General features: G+C 39.2%; 1 protein-coding gene across 1 annotated transcript in view; it reads right to left on the bottom strand.

Moving 5' to 3' along the window:
• The window catches only part of CSTF3 (cleavage stimulation factor subunit 3), a 51,175-nt gene that overhangs the window by 3,401 nt on the left and 26,274 nt on the right, over nucleotides 1-21,500 (bottom strand). The window contains exons 4-17 of the mRNA XM_075755267.1: nucleotides 12,994-13,026; nucleotides 12,513-12,610; nucleotides 11,007-11,073; nucleotides 10,876-10,910; nucleotides 10,643-10,769; nucleotides 7,894-7,971; nucleotides 7,529-7,691; nucleotides 6,895-7,004; nucleotides 6,368-6,484; nucleotides 5,139-5,213; nucleotides 3,918-4,061; nucleotides 3,723-3,825; nucleotides 1,831-1,900; nucleotides 356-551 (exon numbers count right to left, since the gene is read on the bottom strand). Of these exons, the coding sequence (XP_075611382.1) occupies nucleotides 356-551; nucleotides 1,831-1,900; nucleotides 3,723-3,825; nucleotides 3,918-4,061; nucleotides 5,139-5,213; nucleotides 6,368-6,484; nucleotides 6,895-7,004; nucleotides 7,529-7,691; nucleotides 7,894-7,971; nucleotides 10,643-10,769; nucleotides 10,876-10,910; nucleotides 11,007-11,073; nucleotides 12,513-12,610; nucleotides 12,994-13,026 (1,416 nt within the window). The remainder of the gene's footprint in view (nucleotides 1-355; nucleotides 552-1,830; nucleotides 1,901-3,722; nucleotides 3,826-3,917; nucleotides 4,062-5,138; nucleotides 5,214-6,367; nucleotides 6,485-6,894; nucleotides 7,005-7,528; nucleotides 7,692-7,893; nucleotides 7,972-10,642; nucleotides 10,770-10,875; nucleotides 10,911-11,006; nucleotides 11,074-12,512; nucleotides 12,611-12,993; nucleotides 13,027-21,500) is intronic.

The following is a 21,500-nucleotide window of genomic DNA, read 5'->3' as shown; positions in this document are numbered from 1 at the left end:
AAATGAGATGGGAGACCACCACATACAGGTGTCTGGCCTAGACTTGACATTCTGAATAGCAGCACCGAAGCACTTTAACTGTAACAAACAACTGAAAAAAGCAGCCAGCCACTAATTTGTATAGGTAATCTTCCTCAGCCACTTGCAGCAATCATTGGGACTGCAGTATGTTGGTTTTGATACAGTTCTCACTGAAATGAGTGGAGTTTTGCTAACTGGAGTAGAAGGACAGCCAGTGATGTTTCATACAGATGACTCGATTCTACAAAATTCCATAAGAATTTTGGGTTTTGAAGGAGCTTAAGTTTGCTAGGACTGAAAATAACAGTAAAATTAAGTGTTCTTATCCACTTACCTTATAACCAAGAGCCTTCAGTTCGCTAGCAGAGCAAGGGTACAAATCCATGAACTTATACCTGTCTACCAGCAGAGCTGTTTCTTTACCCTCATATTCTTCCTTGAATGCTGTAAACCTCCGTTTTTCAACTTTCAGTATACTAGCTAGATCACCTATGTTACTTTCAAAAGCTAAAAACCGAGCCCAGATTTCCCTGTAAAAGAACAGATAAATAGACAGTTGCTGAAGGAGAAGGAATTACGGATTGCGACCCAATTACAAAGCACACGAGACATTCAAAGGAGGCAATCTGGGAACGCATGACTGTTTCTATTATTTACTCTAAATGCATCTGTAACATGCATTACCTTCCCAGTGCCTGATACATTTCTGTAAAAGCTTTCAATCTATTGGATCATAAAGGACATTGTTATGGAAAGGAGTGAATGACTCCAGCATTTGAGGTAAGCTTTTATCCTCAATGTAAGATGCACAAATGGACTTTACTCATCCCACTAGACAGAATTTCCCTCCGCTCCTGATGTGTGATGATTTAGTTCATCTCCATACACTAGCATATTCTAGCAGGCAAGAGCAATACCCTATAACACAATAGGCGGCACTTCAGAATTTTACATTGCCCAAAATATATACAGTCACTGCTTATTTCTCTGTGGAAAATCTCATGTATAACTTAAGCAACATCTGACCATATTTCTGGACTTGATTCAACTTTGATTTTAGTTTTGGAGTTCACCTTTGAAGAAGATTCAGCTTTTACATTCTTGGTTGTTCTCACTTTTAAAATGGACATAAAAATACTTCTCATGAAAGACAGAATTAAAGTGCGGAATGAATGTGCACAGCAGTGCTATGTTTGATTTCTTAGTTTTGATGCCTATGTCTACCAGCATAACAATGCTGAACACTTAGACTGCAAAGGGTTTGGTAAGCATTATTTCAGAGAAATAAATTGATAAAGTAGCAATGAAAATGTGGCGGTGAGTGGTTAATCCAAGTCTTTTCTGGTTCTTTCCCTATTTTATTTTCAGTTGGCTGGGAGCTGCTCAGCATCCTCCTCAATAAATTCCTGACTCACCTTCTCTAACATAATGCTCCTAAAAGATTTTCTCAACTCCCTCTCCCCATCTACCTAAAACGTCTCTCTGGCGAGCAGTATGTGTCATTAGCCACACCACCTGCTCAAACACTGAATCCTTCCTGAGCAGGACTCTATCCTCACTCTATCCTCAGCAATCCTGTGTCAATGAGGCTTTAAAGTCAATAAATTAACGAATTTCACTGCAAGTGGGATAGGGGATGTTCACAAATCTGTCATGGTTGTTGCTGTTTTGGACAGCATGAAGGGGGGAAGGAATATCTGTACTGAATTTTGTCCTGCTGTTCGTTTTTTCTAGTTTCTGTGGGATCTTTGTAGTTGAAAGGGGTTATGTATCTTTTTTAGTGTAGTGCAACTGCTTTTGCAGACATACCCAGATTTCTCAGGTGGAAGGCTCCCTGAAGTTAAAACACGTTCAAACAAAACTCTTGTATTATTGTCCTCTTTAAAAACAGAAAGAAAAGAGAAAAATCACACTGAGTAAAATATATTTAAGACAACTTAAAATCATTTCCAAAGAAATGTGTACATCAAATATAAGGCTGACATTCTGATACCTGGATTTGAATTTCAGTAAGTTGAGAAAAAATCTGAACGTACATAAAATGTTACCAATGTTAAATTCTACTGTGAATTTGTTATTTGAAAGTCTATTTTTGTTGATAGCAACAAACCAATCCTAATAGGTGTTCTTTTACAACAGCGTAGCTATTGCTTGGCATTACTTCAGGATCATTTGTTTTTTTCCATTTTCTTTATCACAATGGCATATCTCGGTAATTTCAAATTTAGCCTTTCAATTCATTACTTCCCTTTTAAATTAGGGCAATATTAATATGCTTCTATATTCCTCAGAAGTCCTCCCAAAATTATTAGACCTGGTTCCCAATGAGGAGTCAGCCTTTGTACATTGCCAGTTGGGGGAACAGAGTGGTTGGTGGTTTTGTTCTTAAAATTGCTAGTGTCTGCCCTGTCTCTCGCTGTGTATTTTACCATATCTTACATTTACAGGAGTTGAGCAATCAATTTTGTTTTTCAATAAAGTCTACTGGGTTGCTAAGACAGAGCAATACACTGGCAAGTTTTAAGATAATTTTTTTCTGATGGCAATCTGTTGAAAAGGCATTGCAAATATTTATGTAGACCTAAAATAATTTCTTGCAAAATTAAATATACTTTGACTTGAAAAAAAAATATCTCTGTTTACAGCTCACAGGAGGGAAAAAAGCTCTAAATCTGTTCAAACTTTCAGAGCCTGGGGGGGGGGGGGGGGGGGGGGGGGGGGGGGGGGGAGTACTGTAGTCTGACAGGAGAGATTCCTGTGCCGAGTGCCTACAGAACGCACCGTCAGGTACAGAAGATCCAGCAGCAGAGCTACCTGCAGCCATCGTTCACACCTGCGGCATGGAGGCTGGCTCACAAAATTGAGCTAGCAATTCCTAATAGAACCCAGATTGTGTTACACCTCTGTGGTGTTATGCTACACAGACTGAGCTAGAGTATTGAATGCTTGAAGAAATACCCGAAGAAATCTGAAAATCTAATGGGTATCTGGCAGACAGGACTGAGCAGAGGAAGAACCTGGGATGAACCACTCTTCTGCGTCTTCTCTAATTCCCCATGAAATGTGGGCCAGGACAGTCCCACACAAAGGTCTCTGTCAGCCCCGGCTCCCCACAGCAGCTGGGGTTTCTTCTGACATCGCTGTTCACTCCTGCGTCAGGGAATCCCGCAGAGACGCTCTCTGCCACCCCCACCACCCCCCACCAGCCCGAGGAGCTGGGTACCCTTCCCCTGCCCTCTGCATTGCAAACCAGCTCCCCACAACTTCCCAGCTGGACTGATATTCACAGTGTTGATTTTATATGTCGCTCATCTCATCCACTTGAGGACCAACTAACCCATCGCTCCTCTCATGCTGATTTCAACCTCCTATAGATCTTTTTCCCAGGGATTCAGCTGTCTCAGTGTACTCCCCCCTGCTCATAGCAGATGCTGTAAAACTCCTGCAAAGCAAGTGAGTTGCAGTTTGGAAAGTTCACTCTCCTCTATTCAGTAGAATCAAGACCTGATGCCAATGCCCTTCTGGAACTTCAGTAACAGAACAGCAGGTTTTTTTTCCAAATTAATTGCTGAGTTTTATGAAAAGGTTTCATTGCTCTTCAGGAAGAATTCAAACTAAAATACAAACAACTTGGCCTCAACCTAAACTCACAGAGAAGGCACATTAATGCTTCATTAGACCTCTCAAAGCTTAAAGCTTACCATTAAGGTGAGAAAGGTAGTCGATATATGCCAGTACGTATTCTGGAATGTCTCCATATTTTTTCAGCCCTAGCTCAAAAATCTTAAAGGCCACAGACTTATCCTGCAAACATTAAAAAAAACCAGTTATTAGCTTTGGTGAGCTATGCACCCTACTGACACTTTTTTAATATCAAATTGAGCGTCTGTGATTACCTTGCTACAATAATATTCCATTAAAGCTGCTGTAACATAGACGTGATGGCGGGTCCGGGCATCCTCTCTTGCTTTCTTAAATATCATTCTTCCAGATTTTATGCCTTCTGCTCGCCTTGCAAATTTCATATATTGGATATAAACCTAAGGTGTATATTAATATTTATATAGTATCAGTGCTAACAAATACTAAAATATAATGAAGTTTTTTACTATATCTGAAATAATCTTTACTCACAGAATACAGCTAATAAGTCAAAATAGAAACAAGACTCTCTTGTGTGTCTATGTTGTTTTGCTATAAATACTGAGGCAAAGCTTTTTATATACTTTTTATGATCCTGTCTGCAACTATTTATGCCCTATCAAGGAAATAATGAATGTGCTATATAATTCAATGGCCAATTTGTGATTTTCATTTCTCTGGGATTTAACTTTCCTCCACTCTGAATTAGATCACAAATAACAGCATTCCTCAAATAGGAGGAACTGGTTTCTCAGAAAACGTGTATTTGGGAAGCATTATGATCTGTATTTAATGACTAGAACATATCAGTAAATGGATACCTTTCCTCTGACACTGACCTGTTGTTTAAGTTTGAGACCTCAGACCTTCTTTTTTCCTTCTCATGCTTTGTCGTGTCTATATATGAACTAAATAACTTTTGGAGGGTAGGTTACTTTCTCACACCCTTTGTTCAGTACCAGCACAGCTGGCACTACAATGTTCTTTATCACTTAAGCAGATGTACAGTAATACTCTTTGATACTTATATGGTACATTACACATTTATTTCCAAACTCTATGTACACAGTACGGTGTATTTCTACATGGGGAGAACAATAGGCAAAGGCAACGTGCTTGTAATCAGTTAAGGGGAGGCAAAGTGAAGTTTTAGTTGAACCAACAAAATATACACCAATTCTTATGAGCTGCGTCATGAAATCTTTAATATCTCACACCTTCATTGCTTGTTTTATGAGATTCTCCAAAACAGACCTAGGAGAAAAGCGCACACAACTTAGTGTATCTAAGTGGATTAAAGGCTATAATCATCACCCTTGGTGAAATTTTAATCTAATCCTGTCATCTCAATACTCCACTTGCTCGATCATCCTTGTGACCCAATGAACTCCTCTAAGTACTTCCCCATTCTTTGGGGGTACTCAGGTGACTGTCCGTGCAAATGAAGAAAAACTCAATACTAAGGATCGTCTTACCAGAGTGGGATCAATGTCTTCAATAGCCAGGAGTCGGTTATATATGCTGTGTACTTTCTCATACTTCATTCGACTCTAAGTAAATAAAAAGGAAATACAGACTGCTTAGTAATACTACCACAAATCACCTGTGAGAATGCAAAAATCAATCTGAAGAAAAACCTAAGATTTTTCTGTTTCCTTTTTTCCCCAGTTGAACACTATGTATGCCAGTCCCTTAACTCAGATGCGGTTTTTATCTTGTGCAGTCATTTCTTTACTTCCCACATGAATTTCTCACTAGTGCTCAGGTACGTGCTTTTCAAGAAACTCTGAAGTCTCTAATTTAGTAATACTGCAGCAGAACTACCATTCTAGGTGTTTGCAATAAGACGACTGTTTCCTTTACCTCCGTCTAAAAGTAACGTGCAGACAGCTAGAAAAACCACCTTGGTCACTCTCCAACCTACACATATCAAATAATCCATTCTGTTCCCTGCCAGCTGCAGCCCTCCAAGTTGTATTGTGCAAGCTTAAAAAATTTAAATTGCTAGTACACTTAGGATACAAGAGGCTGCACTGAAAGCCAAGGAAGGTTGGGTTTTTTCTTTAAGAACAAAGGGGTTTTTTTGCTGTGGTCCTCAGGATCTTCCTGCAAAGACTCTTCCATGTTATGGTAAGTGGGCAAAATATATCCTGCAGAGGATTTCATAGCCCTCATCTGATCAGTGGGAAAAGGCTTTTATTCCTGATGGTTCATGTGCAAAACCAAGCATTGTCAGGGCACTACTCATTATGGAGGCTGTGCAATACGGTGGCAGCCTAGGTAAAAAGGTTTCTCAAGAAAGTTGCTGTACAGGGTGCCTTCCATCTTCCCTCACAGCCATGCAAATATAAACATGAAACCCCCAAGAATTAGATAGGAAAAGTGTTCTTTATCCCCATTTTAAACGTGAAGAAGCTGATGCTCTGGTAAATGTAAATCTTTCACCTTTCAACTTCATAGTTATATGAAAAATATAGTCAATGTTTAAGTGGAAAGACAATTTTCAAAAATTTTGTAACTCATGCTATGGGCTTTTCCTTTCCATTTTGTCAGCTCAGTCTCAGAAACAGTGAAGGTTAAGGCTACAAGAATCAGTAAATTAATTCTATAGAATTCTGTGTATTCAGTATGTTTCAAATAAATGACGTTATCGCTGAGAGATGTCTTTGGGTTTTAACGTCGTTACATCACTATTTTTGCTCACCTCTTCATAATCTGCATATGCAAAATAAAGCAGCATATTCTTCTTTAATAAAGTGCTGATCGCTCTTTCATAAATATTAGCAGCCTCATCACTGAAAAGTTTAGCATTGTTCATGTCCTGTTATAAAATAAGTATGATAATATAATTGTTCAGCATCTGTGACAAGGCAAATCTATGGAATATTTTACATGTGTGAAAAGTCCCAGTGAACTTCCATGCAGTGCTCCAACAAAGAGAAAATCATCTCCCCAGTGCTTAAGGAACCACAAAGTCAGGCCAAACCTCCCCCACCCACCAGACCCAAAACCAGCCAACACTGCAATATTTTTTTGTAATTCTTATTTGAAATGCAAATATTTTTATTTCTTAAAATAGCCCAAATTTTAAAATTCTGAGCATGACACAACTTATGGTGCTAAATATTCTTTACACTCTCCTCCTTGGTTCTTAAATATGTGAGGAAAAATTAACAGTACACCATGTCAAAGCAATGAAATAGGAAAGAAAACCAATGGCAATCTGCTTACCCCTTTTTCAGCTAGCAGTTTACTAGATTGCTCGAGGTACTGTGCAGCTTCATACCAGATATCTGGGTGATGGCCCAGAACCAAAAGGCATTGCTCATAGGCAAACATAACTAGGGGGGGAAATGAGAGAAACATTCCTTGTATGTTATCGCAGAAATGGTACCGTCTTGCACAATGGAAGTATGAAATACAAAAACCAGCAAATAAATTGGGCAATATTAACACTAATTAGCTTTGAATACAATGATCACAACTGCAGTTATTTAATTGCCAGGAACTTTACGAATTATAACCACCAGCTAAAACCTGCCTCCTCCACAGCGGAAGAAGCAGAACTCATTCAAGAACATCAGCCATGAAATCAGGCTGCAATCCACTGTTTCCTGACCTCCAATCACGGTTCAGTGGCACACGACTATAGCACTGTACCCCAAAATCCATGTATTGCTTTCAGCTTGGTTTGAGCAAAAATTAAACAGTAGTTTAAAAGAAATACCCCAAAAATTCAAGAAACTTGATCAACTTCTGCTACAGCATGATCCCTGAACACTGAAGCACATCATTACTTACACTGGAGGTCATTAACGGAGCTAAGAAATACAATTCTACACGTCCTAGCGCAGGATCTAATTACCTCTTTTTGTTATGAGAGTCTGATCTTCTGTACGCAGAGGATTGCTCTTTTCCCACTGGATGTATTTCTTCCACATGTCTACCTGCTGAGCCTCTTGTGGGGTATTTTGTGGGGGGACAGAGGGAGCATTGCGGTCCAGACCTTTCATCACTGTCTCATATTCCTGAAACAGAAGCAATGTTTTGCAGAGCAGATTTCAGCACATTAAATGCTTATTTTAGGTTATGCTTTACCAAACTGATACAAATATTGTAGCATACCAACGTTATTAGTCTAACGCACACTTTTATTTGAAAATAAAAACCAAGTTTAATGCTAGTTTGTAGAATTAAATAGAACAAAGAAAAGTCAACAGAAGGCTGTACCTTTGCTACACGTCGTGCATTCATATAATCTCTACTCCTGTCTTCAATCATCTTCTTCGCTAAGTGAATATTGATGCCCTGGAGAAGGGTGAAAAAAGGAACTGGGAATGTGCAATTTCACTCTGCAATGACTGATTCTCATTTCATACAAAAAAGAGCTTGAAAGGGGATGCAAAAGCAAGCAAGGGCAAAGTTGTTTTAAAACACTGATCTCGAAAGCTACTGCATTTCTCCTAATACACTTATCACAAATGGTCAAGAGCTTATTTATCAGAGAATAAACTCACTACTCAAAATCAGCTGCCCTGAAGTACCTCAGTATATTTTTAATCACAGCTTTCAAAAATATAGTGAACTTTACATAAATCTGCTGGGGGAGAAAGTGGAAAGAATATTTGTGATTTACATGTTTCCTTTTAAATCCTGGTCAATGCCTAGTCAGAGTCAGAGCTCCCTGCCTTGCTGCTGCTGATCAAGTGAAGACTGAGACAGCATATGAGCAGGTCAGTTTTCCTGGACAAGTAGTAACAGAGGTTGACCTCAAAGCTCCAAGCTCTGCCTTCTCTTCTGTTCCTGAAGTTAACAGACAGCTTTTAAAAGAGGTTTTATTCAATATACACCCTGCCATACACGTACCTTTGTCAGCTGAGACTTGAGACCTGTCACCGCAGAGCAATACCGCTCCAGGACCGCACGCATGCGCAGAAGGCCCAGCCACGCTGCTGAACAAGAGCAGCAGGGGGTTTGGGGCTGCCAGGTGCCCAGGTACAAGCCCCGCCTTGGCATCAGCAACACAGGCCTGGTCACGGGGTCCCAGGCATGAACAAAATATCAAAGAACCACTCTTATGGCAAGATAAGCAACCGCCTTTTTGTTCAAGCCTGTATCCCAGTGGATTTTGCAGGCGTGGTTGTCAGGACTGAGGAATGTGAGCACAGCTTTCAGTCCTATTCCAAACAGGCACCTGAGCTGCGTACTGACTCAGTCCAGCAGCAAGGTACCATCTGGACTCACACAGAGCGCTGAAGAGATGGCTATCTGGGCCAGTTAGCATACAAAGCCAGCAATGCCCCATTTAACCCAGGACCAGGCTGAGGACGCAGCAATGTTCTCCCAGTACGCACTCCCAGCCTCATGAGGTGCAGCCGTGCAGCTTTGTGAGCCAAAGATTGTCACTTCTCTGTCTCACTAGGGGTGTTACCACTTCTGACTACGTGTTGAATTAAAGATACTGGTGACTGACAGGCTGACATTGCTACTCAGTGCTACTAACTGAGCTAAAGGGAAGCTTGGCAGCCAGTAATCTTTTTATTGAGACCTGCACATGATTGCTGTGTTGTTGGGCTACTGACGTGGGGAATCATATTGCCCTCAAAGAGCCCTTCTGGTGAGCAGCACATCCTTCCCCATGCCATGACACCTGCAATCAGCAGCACTTTCCCTTGAGGCCAGCCTAGCCACAACAGATGTGCAGAAATCCGCGTCCAAGCAGAGCACTGGCCCTTGGCTTCCAGCAACTCTGAACAGCCCGAGGGACTGGTTTGTGTTACAGGTGTCAGCCAGAGCTGCCTCAACTAGAAGAAGATATAGAATGAATGTAGGACAGGTTTCAGCTATCATTTTGAGAGTCTCCCTACCTATTAATGAAAGTAGTAGGAATCAGCAGCGTCAGCCTTCACTTACTATGTGGGAGGGGAAGAGGAGGGTGACAGGGAAGTTGTACGGGGATTTTCCTCCAGAGGAGGAGGCACGTCGCTGGGTATGTTCCCTGGAGGTCAGCAGGCTATCTGTGGTATCCCTGAGTACCGACACGGTGATGAGCTGTTACAGTACACACTCGTGGCTGTGGATGCCAGGCGGTACTCCCATGGCTAAGCACAGTGGCCCTATTAGTGCCAGGTCACCAATCCTGCAACTTCCGTAATTAGCAACAAGGAAAGAGAAATTGTCCCTTCTTTCTGGCTCAGTTCACAGCTGACCCACAGCATGCTGGCATCTGCAACCCTGGTGCAGTAAGCAGGACAAGCGGAGTGCTATATGAGCATCTGTGCTTGAGGGTGCCGAGCAGGAGAGCATCTACTCTCAGTTCTGCATTCACACCTCTGCTGACGGGGACAGCTTAACAAGCCATTGCTAAATGTGTTTACAAATACACTATAAAGGTGTAGCTACAAATTAGCATGCAAGGGCAAGGAGTTGAGGTTACGCTTGCTGAAGAGTGCGTGATAGCAGGCTCACCTGAACTGAGGCTGTAACGGCTTCAGGTGAAGGATGGTGAGGAACATTTTATACATGCTTGAGACTATATAACTTAATACCACAAAGGAAGTCCAAACCATCGTAGCTGAATGCCATTTTACCCTGTTCAACTATAACTGAAAGGAGGGGAGTGCCTCCTTGGGGAAGTAAGCCCGCATTGCCAGCTGATCTGCTCTAGCTTCCATTAAATATATTCTCTGTCATTGTTACGAGTGATTTCTAATTCACTAGCAATTCTACTGAGCCAACTAAGAAATGGGACAGTTAAATGTATCCTATAGAAAGACTTTAAAATAAAAAATAATTATCACTCAAGTACCTGTACAGTTTTGCCACAGGTCTTAGTACATACTGCACACACAAAATGTGTTTATACTGCCAGCCATCTCTTTCACACATAATTCTTTAGTGGATACAGTTTGGGCACCACACTTAATTATACGATTCTTTTTTTTAAAATGTCACAAGGAAATTTCATGTTCTTGATTACCTCTTCGTATTTGTTATAATCTCTCCAGAGTTGTTCTATGTTTATCATTGGATTCACGCAACCACGCTGGTAAACCCTACGGACAGCTGTTATCCTCTGGTTTTCTGCATAAGATCCTACAGCTTCTCTAAATAGTGGGGAGAGAGATTAACGTCAGCTGTTACAGATGATAACTGGTATGAACATCAACATTACATTAACTGAGCTTAAAAAAATTCTTTTAAGGTACTTACACGCCCTTCAAAAAATTGATGTAATCCACCCAGATCTATGTGAGAAAAAATATTACATATAATGAAACCAATGTTTAGTTGTACTTCTTATAAAGCAAGAAAGAAAATGTTTTTTCATTAAAAAAACATACCTGGTATGACATGATTTCCATGCCAATCTTATCCAGAGCAAAATCATATGCCTGAGCCATTTTTTCTCTGAGGAAAAAAACAAACCACAAAGACCATAGAGCAAGCCTTTAGTATTTAAAAAAGTCTTTATTTATTATGTTATTTGTGCAGCAAACCAAACATTGAGGTACGACAAGTATCATTCAACAGCTGAGAGTAAAAATTGGCATTCAGATAGCTTTAAATTCTGCATTTAGGGTTTTGTTTATTTTTTAAGAAAAAAAATTTAAATCTATTGGTGGCAATCTAGCACACTAACAGCTCCTGAGACGACCTCCCCTACCCTTCCTCATTAAGTGGAAATCCATGTGTACCATGTGCACTGGAAGTTGAGAAGATAGAAAACAACTGATCCCTACATCATCTTAGCTGACAGATGTACCCATGGTTTATTTTTTTCCCAGAATCCCCCAAACCTTGTTGTAATTCTCCAGGAACACCAAAAGGCTGGGACAATTAGGAGTAGCTCCCCTGTGTGGAAACTGGCCAAAATCTGCCACATGATTTCTTATTCCCCCGCCCCCAAATTCAAAGTATTTTCCCCCAAATTTAAAATGTTCACAGAATATTTCCTTGGTCAAGTTTCAATGAAAACAGCTTTTTCTCTCTCCCATTTTTCTCCCAGTTTCCTTTACTCAAACATCTTTCAGTACCTTACTACCTCCTTGACCATATTAGCAGGAAAATTAGAGGAAAGTTAAATTAGATAAAAAGATGGGGGGGGGGCACTGGTACTTTTTAAAAAATTGTTTCAAAACAGTCTTGTAAAAATTAAATTTAAAAATCTGTTTTTTTTCTGTTAAGGTATTAGTTATCTTGCCAGTTATAATACAAAGAAATTATGGTGGGCTGGGAAAGAAAGTTTATAGATGCTGAAAGGTACTGATATTTTTTGGATCCTCAAGCAGGAAGAAAAAGCATTTAACTCAGTCTGCAGAACTATAAAAATGTTGTAAATGAAAAGGGATGAAGATTAATGCATCCCAAAATTAAGTTACCTGATTTTTATACCTTTTTATGCCTGCCAAAACTTTCTCTAATTACTGAACTATTTACTATTGCTAGTCAAATATAGTCCATCAGCTGGAATCAATGCTGAATTTTGTGGAGACTCTAAGCAGGGCACTGGAGGGGGCAGCAAATGTCCCATCTGGGGAAGAAGTGTGTCTCAGACTGGCTCAAACACCAATCCCATCTGCAGGGAACCGGCATGGATACACCAGCTACTCCCCCGCTCTTGTCCCACCTCATATGGATCCAGACTAAGGAAGCAATTTTACCCAGCAAGCTCAATTAAAGAAACTTTAAAGAAAATGTTTTCTAAACGCAGATTATATATTATCCCCCTGACACTCTACCAGATCATTCATGGCAAGTTTGCCACCCAGGTTCCTCCCCACCCCTAGTCAAAAATGAAGAGACCCACAGTAAAACTAGAATAATTCAGAGCAACTCTGTTAACTTACTTGTAACTAGGTAGCTTCCCCTTGGTTTCTCGTACATAGGAAAGGTAACATTTCCATAAATCAATGTGTAAAACCTTCATAAGGCATCGCTGAAATAACTGTTTAATACATCAAGAAGACGTGATCAGGATTCCAGATATAGAAATTAGGTTTCTACTTTTAAAGCTATACATTATGAATTAAAATAACCTTTGTAATTATGACTGAGATTTGTAAGAAAAAGTTAAGCTACTCCTCCTTTTGACTAAAGCATCTCCACGCTATGCAAGGGAACTGGAGAGAATTAAGCAGAGAAATTCCTCTGCACAATTCACTGATTACGGCTTGGTAGCAACAGCAAATCGACTTCAGTGATCTTCTTATCTGTATTTTTGAGTAGCATATTCAACGACAACTATAGTTCTATTTAATCTGCTTTAGCCTAATCACAAGATACTTGCTCTCACTATAGAGATATATTACATATATTTATAGGACTCACCTTTTCCACTTTGTCATAATTTTTTGCTTTAATCTATAGGGAAGCAGAAAAAAACAAATCACTTAAGAAACTATTTTAGAGTAGTAGGAATATATTCTTCATACAGTACTATAGCATTCCAGTTTGTAATTTGGCTGCCTAATTACATTGTAACACCACATAATGTTGCAAAAATATAATTAAACATAAAATAATCATGTACTTTGCTTGGCTTTTTTGAAATTAGCATTTTTTACATTTTATTTTTCACTTCCACTAGGGCCAAAATTTAGGTATCAGTAGGTAAAGCCGCTTTCCTGTATTCTGGTTTGGACACCCAGACTTAGCCTCTTATTTTCTGGTACTTGGTTGCCTTAAGTGCACATACTGATTTAGGTACCAAAGCCTCTAGATCAGGATTTCTTAAATTAAGGGTAAAACACCTTATTTACAAAACTAATAGGCTAATGAATGTATTATACTTGAATATTTATTTCTCAAAGTACACTTTGCTATAATACGCTGATGCTGAATAAGGGAATAACAAACCATGGAGAACCTGTTTTTTGACAGATGCCCCCTTCCAGGAGGGACCAAACCACACTCACATCTCAGCACTCGTTTCATTCAGACAGCACGCACACCGCAACAGTAAAGGGTGAAATCTAGTCTTGAAGTATCAGGTTGCCTTTCAGATAGGACACAGAAAAGCACGAGACAGATATAGAGGGGAGACTGGCACCCTTCATTCATTTATTAGCTCCAGGTATGTTAACATACTAGGCAATTCATAGAGACACGCCCTGACGAAACAAGGAAAATCTGCAATGCCTCTAGAAGATGCTTATCTGCGTTGAAATAAAGAGCCTTTAACGAAATAAGGATTTGTTATGCTATACTGCATTTTCTTAAAGTATCAAAACTTCCTTTTAAATCTCATTGTCCTTTGTTTATTTAGGGAATTCACAGCTTTACTTCTTGGTGTGAAAGACGAGTGCCACAGGAGCAGCTCTGAAAGCCTTTCCTGTTCCCCAAGCAGCGGCGATAGGCAGTAAACAGCACCCTTTCGCACCACATATTAATTATATCATTTTTATATCATTCTCATTCTAAAGCATGAGAGAATTTTTAATAGAAGTGTTAGGAAACACTATCCTATCTGCAGGAGGCCTAAAATAAATAATCTATCTTGTATCACACTGTGCACTACCTTTGCTCTCTGCTGTTTCCCAAGTTTCTACACCCCTGCAACACCCCGGCCTCCAAGACCCCTAAACCATAGGGGTCCCATAGAGTATCCCCATTTCTCTCACTCCTGCACAAGATCAATTAAACCCGAGAGAATTCAAACAGATTTTGCAGAAAAACTTGGCACATGTGGCAGACTGGACCCTTGTGTCTGTACCGCTTTCAAACTTCAGCAGTAGCCTGCCGTGGTCAAAATGATTTCAAAAAATCCAGGTTTGCAGGAAGTTAAGTCTAAGGACATCTTGCATATATAATTTTCAAAAAGTCTCTCTGCAAACTATTTGGTTAAAAGATAGCTGACCAGAGAAATGATTACAGAAATAGCATTGCTCTCAAAGAACACTTCACTAGAACAAACCAGGAGGTGGCACATCTGGGCTACGGAGAACACCTCTAACCCCTGTGGTGAAACACACAGACCCAACACACCCTCAGGTACAGGCAGGTACCCTACTGCCACTTTCTCAAAGCTTTTCATGAGACAAGCACAATCTTTCAATCTTTAAAAAGTACTTATAGTAATTGCAGGGTTGTTTAGGCAGAAGTCTCTTGTAGACACAAATTAAGGAGTCTGATCCTGCCCTATTTCTAGTTGAAGGAAAATAACTTCTTATATTTTCAATTTCTCCTCCACTGTAAAGTCCAAAAAAAGGCATCTGCCATTTTTACTTCAACCTTTTCTGACAGTAAGAGTAACTTTTCAGGTTTCTCAACATGTCTTAGATTATGACAAAAAGGATTTAACTCTCACTAAATAGCAAGAGCTCCCACTCTCTGCAAATTCCTTTTAGCCTTGGTCACCGAGTAGAAAAGAACAAATGAATCTCAGTTTTTACATCTAGCAAAGAGAACAGCTGCCTGCACTTTTTTCCCCTTATACTTACTCAAGTAAAATCTTCAATAAGATGAGCAGTAACTTTTTTTTTTTTTTTTAAGAGTGAATCCCCAGGAGACAGTATAAATCCTTTTTTTTTGGTGAAAACTAAGTAAAATTAATCCATGGCTTTGCCGCTGACAAATACCATCACCTTGCAGTTATTCAAGAACAAGACCAAAAAATAATTTTTAAAAGCTCAGAATGAAAAACTATAAGCACGCAGGGCAAAAATTAAGTGTGCCTTCAGGTTTAGACATGCAAAAAATGTTTTGCACATCCACCCTGAGTTACTATACCAAAGACAACTCCTAGGTGTAGCTGATAGGGCTGTGAATGCTGTCTGCCCGCTTTGAACATCTTCCTGCCCCTTGTCACCCAAAAGCCCGCCGACAACTATTACACAGCGTAAGTGACCCAGACTGACCTCAGTAATTGTATACAGCATCAAGTAAGTGCACAGTAAGCCCACTTAATTATTTACTAGAGCAGTTTTATGAGTGCGTGGCACCACTGTCACCAAGCAACAAAAAGATGGAGCACAAGGAGACTTAGTGAATTAGACTACATGCACTTCCAATAACCAAAGACCTTGAAAGGAAATATTTTGCTAAGAGAAAAAGCTATATTCTTTGTTTGCATATGTTATGACTGAAAGAACAAAATATTTTCCACATGCATTATCACATACATGAAAAGCTGCTGTCCTCATCTGGACTTCGAGTCTGTTATGTATTTCTTAAATCCACACAAGTGGTTTGATATCGATATCTGAAAATTCAGAAGTCTTGGTACTGATGAAGTTAGGAGGCTGGAGATTGGCAGGATTTGTTAAAAATAAAGGAAAAGACAAAAGCAATATTGGTCAATGCTTACTGGGTCTCTCTCACTGGAGAGTTTTTACCAAGCCCCCAGAGCCAGAGGGAAGAGCAGCTATTTCTTCTGCAGGAATTTGTTTGTATTTCTTGGCTCACCGCTCCCCAAGCAAACCCTGGCACGGGGACACTGAGGGATGGGGAAAGCCCATCCCCAGAGAGGGCAGACGCTGCCCCCAGGACCCAGCATCACACATCTCTGTTACGTATCTTGTTTTCCCTATTACAGACACAGGAACAAGCAGTGATTAGACGTGGACAAGCATTAAAGGATTGACATTAATACAGTATTTTTATCCTTAATGACAAACATAAAGTGAACTATAGATCTTTACTACAGATTATCCTTCAATTTCTACCACTACCTGTATTCCTATTCCAATTGCTTTAATTCAAGAGGTAGGCATTACCCTGATGGAGGCTAACATATAGGAGTGTCTCCACCACAAATCCACCACCTACAGAACAAGCTCAGGTGTACCGTCATTCTAAGGTAAAACTGGTATATATGAATATCTCCCGTCCATCCTTGAACACTATACAAAGACCACCTAGTCCGATCAGCTGTACTTGGACACTCTTGTAGTAAAATGCATCTGACATTGCCTTCCTCTGCCTGTGACAATGAGAAATTCCAGCTGTTTTGCAGAAAAAGTAACTTTAAATTTGATGCTCCAATAGGAAATCTAAGTTATTACTGTATCAGCTTTGTACAAGATGAAATTAAAACAACAGGGTCAAATTTCTTCCCAGAATACACAACATGCTTCCCAATAATGAGCTTCACAAACATTCAAGGGCAAAATTTAATCCTTAAATTACATCACGTCACCCTTTTTAATACTTATTAAAACACATATGTATAATTTATGATTATGCAAAGCAAGTGATTAATCTAGAGACTCAGGACTGCTTGTAGTTGTCTGGAAACATACAACACAAACCTAAAAAGTTTGCTTGTTTTATTTTAACCTTTTCAGTGTTTCTTGGTTTCGACCAAGCTCCTAAGGAAGCAAGGTCAGCACACAGCACTCCAGGATCTGCATAGCTTTTTCTGCCATGAATCTCATTTCCTTCTTCTGGGCCTCACCTATTTCTATATCCTAACTCTCTCTCCTTTTTCAATGGTTATTTTCCACAGAAAAAATTCGTCTTCTCAAATGTTCCCTTATCTACTGCCTCCAGCTCTCCCTTTGGTGTGGCAGATCCTCTTGCCCTCTCTCCTCCCCACCGCCCCTGCACTGGTCTCCCATGGTTTTTGGAACATTTTTTGGAGAGAAATGCCACGCGCCTGTGGCAGACAGCACCAACCAGCTGATAAGGGACAGGCTGGTAGAGAAGAAAACATCACAGCAGTGCTGGCATTAACTTTCCAATGATTTAGTTAATAGTGACACGTATTTTTAGAACTACTATTTCATGAAAATCTGGTTTCATTATAAACATTACCATGTATGCAACATCTTCATGGTTCGGAGTACAAAATTACAACCAGAGCATACATTTATTTGGAAGTATTGATTTTGTTTATCAACTGAAGGGAGCTCACCATTAAAGACCTATAGTCATTCACGCAGTTAGATGACGAGGTATTAGGTAATTAGAAACTTTTCTTTTTTTACACCTTGATTGTTAGGGTAAAATAATCAACTACCCACTGTCAAGTCCAGCGGGATGTAATGTGGGTCTCTGCTAACCTAGAACTGTGGATGTAATAAAATACATTCACATTTCTCTACCTGTTTCCAAAATATAGGTTAGGGCTTGCTGGAGAGATGTTCACACTTTATTTGCAGAATAAATACTGCTTGGACCATAGCAATTCAAACGTTTCAGACTGCCTCAAAGAAATGTCATCCTTGAAAGGATGAAGAGAGCAACACACTAATTCATTCTTCTATCTGTAGCTCATTCAGCGTTTTGCTATTTGCTGAGGCTTCTAGTCAGTGACTAATTGCGTGAGCACTTAACATGACAAACTCATTTCCTACGGGTCAAATAACAGCAATTACCTTTGCAAATCGCAAACCAAGCTCTGCTCAAGTACATGAAATGCAGGGCTAACATTGCACTTGCATGTGGTCATTAACCCAAGGAGGCTGCATTATAACTGCCTAGATAACTGGATGTAAAATTTATCGTATGTATGCTGAAAAAGGCTTAACCAATGAAATTCTTTCTTTAAAAACATTAGCATGTAATTACAAATGGAATTTATGTAATATATAATTTTACTACAATTTGTACTAGATAAGGATTGAATGATTTGGTGTTTCTGCAGTCTTCATTCAGAGTTTTAATATTTCTTGTGAAAATACAGCTTTTATCTTGCTATTAGCAAAGACTGCAAGGAAGAGATATAGTACACCAAGTACAGGAAAACTCATTTTCTCAAAATGTAATAAGATGACATTCTAAGTATTTTCATTCAGTATGGTGTGAATTTTCACATTCACATGGTTATGTGTCTCAATTTCAAAGTCTGCCATAAAATCAGCTGTGAGAAGTTCCTTAAAATTATTCTAAATGAAATGCCTCCAACTACTATTACATGTATTATTTCTAGAGCTTCCACAACCATGGCATTCATCAAAATTTTAAAATCATGTGGTTTCCACTAGATATACCATCACTTGAAAAGCAGTCTCCTTACAGGATGCAGTCACAGCTGCCATGTAGATGGCTACAATACAGAGCCAAATAAAAGCACACCATTTTCCAGTCTGCTTCCTGATCACAACCGCCTTTTCGCTTTTGCAGTTGTTTCCCAATTAACAAAATAGTGCCCTATCATCTATTTGTATTTATATTTTGATATACTTTGAATTTGCTCATAGTATTTAAGAACAAGTCAACTTTTCAGTAACTATTGTTTAAGCTAATGAACAGGACTTGTAATTTTGCAAACCCACTTATCAGTTAATATCCTAGATATATAAATATGACAACGGCACTTACTGGGCAGCTAGTGAAAATGTTAACTTTCTACAGCAAAATTCTGGGCCTTGTCACTCATTTCCTCTTAAAGACAAAAATCCAGCAAAAGGCAGCCCTGTTTCCAGGGAAAGTGACCATTAGTAAATGAAGGGCAGCATTATTCCTAAGCAGCTAAGCTGCAGTGGGAGATTGGGACAGGATGGTGGCAGAGCTAGAGACCTGCTGCATGAATAGCCCGTGACATGCAAGGTTGCTCCTCTCTAACTTCTTGAAAATTGTGTCATTATGGTCTCACGACCCCAAGCCTTTAACACCCTTCAGGAACAATTAACCAAAGCATATTAGGTTAACACACTTTACCAACCTTTCCCCTCTCAGAGGCAGCAGCCTCTACATCAACATCTCCACCATCTAATTGTTTAAAAAAAAAAAAAAGCATGACTGAAGACTTGAAAAGATTGTTTCTAAAACTGTGAGCATAAAACTAGATTTATCTGGAAGCTTGGGAAAGGGACGAACCTAGCTGTGCCTAGCTGGGGGTGGTGAGGGAGCAGATCAGAACAGAAGTCTTTTCAGAAAAGAGGGCATACAAAATTGTGAAATGCTACTCTGAAGACAGAGTAACATATGCCCCAGCTAAAACAGAGTTAAATAAGTCATAATTAAAAAAAACTATGTAAACAAGTAATTACCAATTTAAAAAAAAAAATCTACAAGAGGAAGACACCTTTTTATCTATTAGACTACAAAAATCCCAACACCTTTAACTTTCAGCTGCATCAAGAAATTAATCTGCAAGAACACATGAATATCCTTAGGTATCAGCAAACTGTCTGCATTCTAGGAGTGCAGTAATACAAGGACTGAGAATCTAGACAACCTTGCTGAACAAACTTACAGTAAAATGGATTGATCTAGATTTGAATAAAGATCAATGCATCGCAGTAAAGAAACTTAACTTTGCTACTAATATAGCATAGAATATTAAAGAATTACCTACCTAATCTAATTCCTAAATATCTACTCCACTGTAAAGAAGAACACAGACTTAATTAAGAAATAAAAGAGATCAGAGACAGAGTGACTAAAAAATAGCTACTGTGCTTTAATCTACACCTTAGTGCAATTTGAATTAATTTCCACATCCAGACAAATCTTAAGGACCAGCATCTGCCTCTACTCCCTTACAAAAAATGTTGTCCTCTTGGTCCTGCAATGAGGCCCTTTATTCATATTAATACTTTGAAAAGCAAGCATAAATTTCAGGCACCACTGTCAAGAGACTAGCCAGAAGCTGTACAGAGACTTATTTCTTTATAGGCAGCCTTAAAAGAAAAAGTTCTGTGTTGCGAAAACTTAAATGATTGTTCTAGTTGGAGAATGGTACTGAATGACAATCACTGATTCACTCACTATCTCATTTATTTCTGATGTCACATGTACTTCTATTATTTCTTCCTTTTTTTTTTTTTCAACCTGGATTACAAAAATGAAGAAGTGATTTCTCAAGCTTATTTCCCCCTTCTCCCCATCTATTTCATTCTGCTGCTATCTCTTCTCATTTTGCTTGTTTTATTTCCTTTCCAGAAATTTCTCATTCCTTCTTCCAGATCAGAACATGCTTTCAGAAAAAGCATTTCAGATTTGCAGTTATGTTTAAACACCAAACCCACCTTATGTTAATCTTTGCACTGCTATTTTCCTTCCTGACAGAGTGCCATTATAGCAAATACTTATTGTGGATTAGTATAATCAAGCAAAGCTGCAGAAACAGCCCTTTTCAAGCCATGAAAAGTACACTCCACGCTATTCTTCAAAAAAAGGTAACTTCAGTTATCTGTTACTTCACTGCCCAACAGATCTCACATTTTAAAATTGCCCAGAAATTGGGGGTGAAGTAGAGAGCTGCTGCACCTCTACATTTGTTTTACCTCTGAGTACTGCCTCAGTCTGCTGAACTGATTTTGCTGTATGGGTAAAGCTCACGTATATATTATAGCTCATGTCAAGCAGCAGCACTGCTAGCATTTCTTCCTTGTTCTACCTCCTCAAACTCTTCCGTGCAAAATCATTGTTTCCTCTACTAATGTTTTGAGACAACTATCACCAACAAAATTTGCTATTAGGTATATAATCAATAGTTACACTTTCCCCCACAAATCACTTTTCATATATCCGCTCTTAGCATAAGCAGTTCTCATATGCCAATTTAAAAATCAATAGACCGTAAGATCTCTTTAATAAGCCCCTTCTATTTGCGGTCATACTACATTTAGTAGATGGAAACAAGCATTTCCTGGTTAGAGACAGACAGGACTACATTATCACTACAGTTACTTTTCTTAAATATTTTTAACAGAAATCTTGATTCATTCCTTCCTGTTTAGTCAATTTTGCCCCCTTCACTATCTTTTGCTCATTTTTTGCTTCTAACATCTTCACAGGGTCATTCTGAGATACTGTTCCTTACCCAGAGATTTCACCTGACTTGCCTGCACTTTACAACACATCTTTACCTGTGGTACCCATTCTTTAATATCTTCTCAAAATCAGGAAAATGGTTATTTAGGCAATTTGTCCATTATCAAATTTAA

The sequence above is a fragment of the Balearica regulorum genome, chromosome 5 (assembly GCF_011004875.1).
Source record: "Balearica regulorum gibbericeps isolate bBalReg1 chromosome 5, bBalReg1.pri, whole genome shotgun sequence".
NCBI lineage: Eukaryota > Metazoa > Chordata > Aves > Gruiformes > Gruidae > Balearica > Balearica regulorum.
The sequence above is the reverse complement of the archived record's forward strand: the minus strand, read 5'-3'. Positions and strand labels throughout refer to the sequence as shown.